This window comes from Mandrillus leucophaeus, unplaced genomic scaffold, assembly GCF_000951045.1.
Source record: "Mandrillus leucophaeus isolate KB7577 unplaced genomic scaffold, Mleu.le_1.0 Scaffold212, whole genome shotgun sequence".
In the NCBI taxonomy this organism is placed as follows: Eukaryota; Metazoa; Chordata; class Mammalia; order Primates; family Cercopithecidae; genus Mandrillus; species Mandrillus leucophaeus.
The window spans coordinates 303,522-306,210 of record NW_012102166.1 but is presented as its reverse complement, the minus strand read 5'-3'; the positions used below and the strand labels follow the sequence as shown (position 1 = coordinate 306,210).

Here is a 2,689-nt window from a genome sequence, read left to right as displayed (position 1 = left end):
CTGGGGTCTGCACTGAGACAGCGGGCGGGGATCCAGGGCAGAGTACAGCTAGCCTGGCTATAGAAGTCCCTGAGCCCAGAACCACCAGCCGCAGCGGGAGGAGAAGCAGCAAGTAGCTCTGTTCCCGCCCTGTGGGAATTCTGTACCATCTCAGCCTGCATCGAGGGGGCTGCAGGAGCTCACACAGATCTCTCTGTCTCTGGCAGGCCTGGAGGTTGAAGAATCCACCGTGTATTCACGCATGATCCAGGCAGCTGTGCAGCAGAGAGATACCCACCTGACCATCACCCCAACAGTGCTGGGGGAGAGGCACCTGCCGGACCAGCTGGCCTCCGTGACCAGCATCTCCTCCTCTGACCTCTCCCTGGGGCACGTGACCCGGGCTCTGTGCCGAGGCATTGTTCAGAACCTGCACTCCATGCTTCCGATTCAGCAGCTCCGGGAGTGGGGCGTGGAGCGGGTGATGGGCAGTGGGAGTGCGCTGTCCCGGAACGAGGTGCTGAAGCAGGAGGTGCAGAGGGCTTTCCCTTTGCCCGTGTCCTTTGGGCAGGATGTGGACGCAGCTGTCGGGGCAGCCCTGGTCGTGCTCCGGAGACACCTCAACCAGAAGGAATCTTAAGACAGCAAACTCTTTCACCAAAGGACTGCTGCGAACGTTACCTGGTTAACATTCCTGACACCATCTGTGGGTCATCCTTTCCCTGGACAGTTCAGTGGACAGCTTTTAAGCCGTGCTCGTTGTGAGGTTCCATCTCGGCCAAGAACTTCCCTTCAGAACATACTCTAATAAGGCAGCCAGGAGCCGTCAGCCAGATCCCACATGAGTGCCTTCTGAAAGAGACCCGCCTGGGAGCTCTTTACAAATGTCAGTGTGGGAGAGAGAGAGCGTGAGAGCACAGTAACCCAGGCTCCTGGTCAGCAGACTCCTGTGTGGTTCACTTGTAGACAGAGAGCAGATCAGTGTGTACTTCAGACACCAGAAAGTCCGGTGACTGTGGCCCCAGGTAAGAAAGGAAGACCTGCCCCATGCCCAGCTTTCGATTATTGTTTTTGGAGACCTGAAGCTCAGACTCGGGTCATATGGACTTCTGGAACAGTTCTTCTGTCCTGGACTGAACCATGTGACCGGAGGCCCCTTTCCTAGTCTCATCCTCCCCCTGGCCGCAGGTGCTCAGCTGGGCCAGGGAGTAACCCAAGCACGATGCAGCAGGCTGGCTCAGAGGACGATGCGGGGCTGCGTGCCGGCCTTCTTGCTGCGTGTACTCAGCCCCAGGAGAGCTTGCTGCACCCGGGCTGCCCAGGTCTTCACGGCACAACTGCCTGGAAGGCAGGTTGCGGAGAAGGAGAGGCGGATGGCCCGAGCAGCAAGGGGGACCGATGCTGTGTGGCTCACACCACTCCAGAACCTGACAAGGCATCAGCAGGACCCTTGCCAGGAGCATGTCTGTGCAGCAGTGGTTTTGCCCCTGCACGTTCCAGAAGTCTTCATCAGAGGGGATGCAGCCAGGCCGACTCCTGCCAGATGGGGCAGGTAGTTCATTCAAAGAGAACTCTGTGTCCCATAGACCCAGGCTCTCCTTTCGCGTGGCGTGGGCTTCGCTGGCCCACTATCTGTTCCTGGCTCAGCAGAAACATCTATTTGAGTCAGCATCCCTGCAGGGACCCCAGAGCATCGTAAGCCTTCCTGTGATTGGTAGGGATGGCTGTGGGGTGGTTTCCAGGAGGGGGCCACCATCGCTGCATCTACTCCCAGACCCCCACAGGAGCCCAGGCTCAGGCAGGCCTGGCCCAGAGGCACCCAGGCAACCACGAGTTTGGGAGGCAGTCGTAGTCTCTCTCTCTCTCAGTATCCACAACAGGTATGAAACATATCGTCTCTTTATAAATGTCATTTTACAAATTATGCGATTATCTGGAAGCTCTGAGATGAGAGCAAATACCTGATCATGCTGGGCAAATGTCAGATACTAAAGCCCATATTAAATGGAAAATTCCTGAAACAGTTCCCCAAGTTTTCCACTGTGCGTGGTGCTGAGCAGTGTGATGGTCTCTGCCGTGCCGTCCGGGATGTGAACTGTCCCTGTTTCCCCAATGTCCACACCGTAGACGCTCCCCACTCCGGTCAGTCACTTGGTCATCAGATGGCCCGTCCTGGTATCACAGTGCTTGTGTTCCCGTCACTCTTACTTCATAAGGGTCCCAAAGCACCCGAGTAGTGATGCTGGCTATTCGGATATGCCAAAGAGAAACCCTAAGGTGCTTCCTTTAAGTGAAAAGATGGGAACACAACAGTCATACGCTGAATCTTCTGTCTGTGAAATTGTAAAGAAAAATTCACGCTAGTTTTTTTTGCTTTTTTTTTTTTGAGACACAGTCTCACACTCTGTTGCCCAGGCTGGAGTGTAGTGGCGCAATCTCGGCTCACTGAACTGCCTCCCGTGTTCAAGCGATTCCCTTGCCTCACCCTTCTGAGTAGCTGAGACTACAGGCTCCTGCCACCACTCCCGGCTCATTTTTTTTGTAGTTTTAGTAGAGATGGGGTTTCACCATGTTGGCCAGGCTGGTCTCGAACTCCTGACCTCAGGTGACCTGCCCACATCGGCTTCCCAAAGTACTAGGATTGCAGGAGGGAGCCACTGACCCCGGCCTCATGCCAGTTTTGCTGTCACACGTGGAACTGCAAAAGTTA

At 55.6% G+C, this 2,689-nt stretch overlaps 1 protein-coding gene across 1 annotated transcript in view; it reads left to right on the top strand.

The window, feature by feature from the left end:
• The window catches only part of SHPK (sedoheptulokinase), a 44,361-nt gene extending 42,439 nt beyond the window's left edge, over positions 1 to 1,922 (top strand). The window contains exon 6 of the mRNA XM_011980449.1: positions 207 to 1,922. Within this exon, the coding sequence (XP_011835839.1) occupies positions 207 to 619 (413 nt within the window). The 3' untranslated portion in view covers positions 620 to 1,922. The remainder of the gene's footprint in view (positions 1 to 206) is intronic.
• Positions 1,923 to 2,689: the final 767 nt, after the last annotated feature.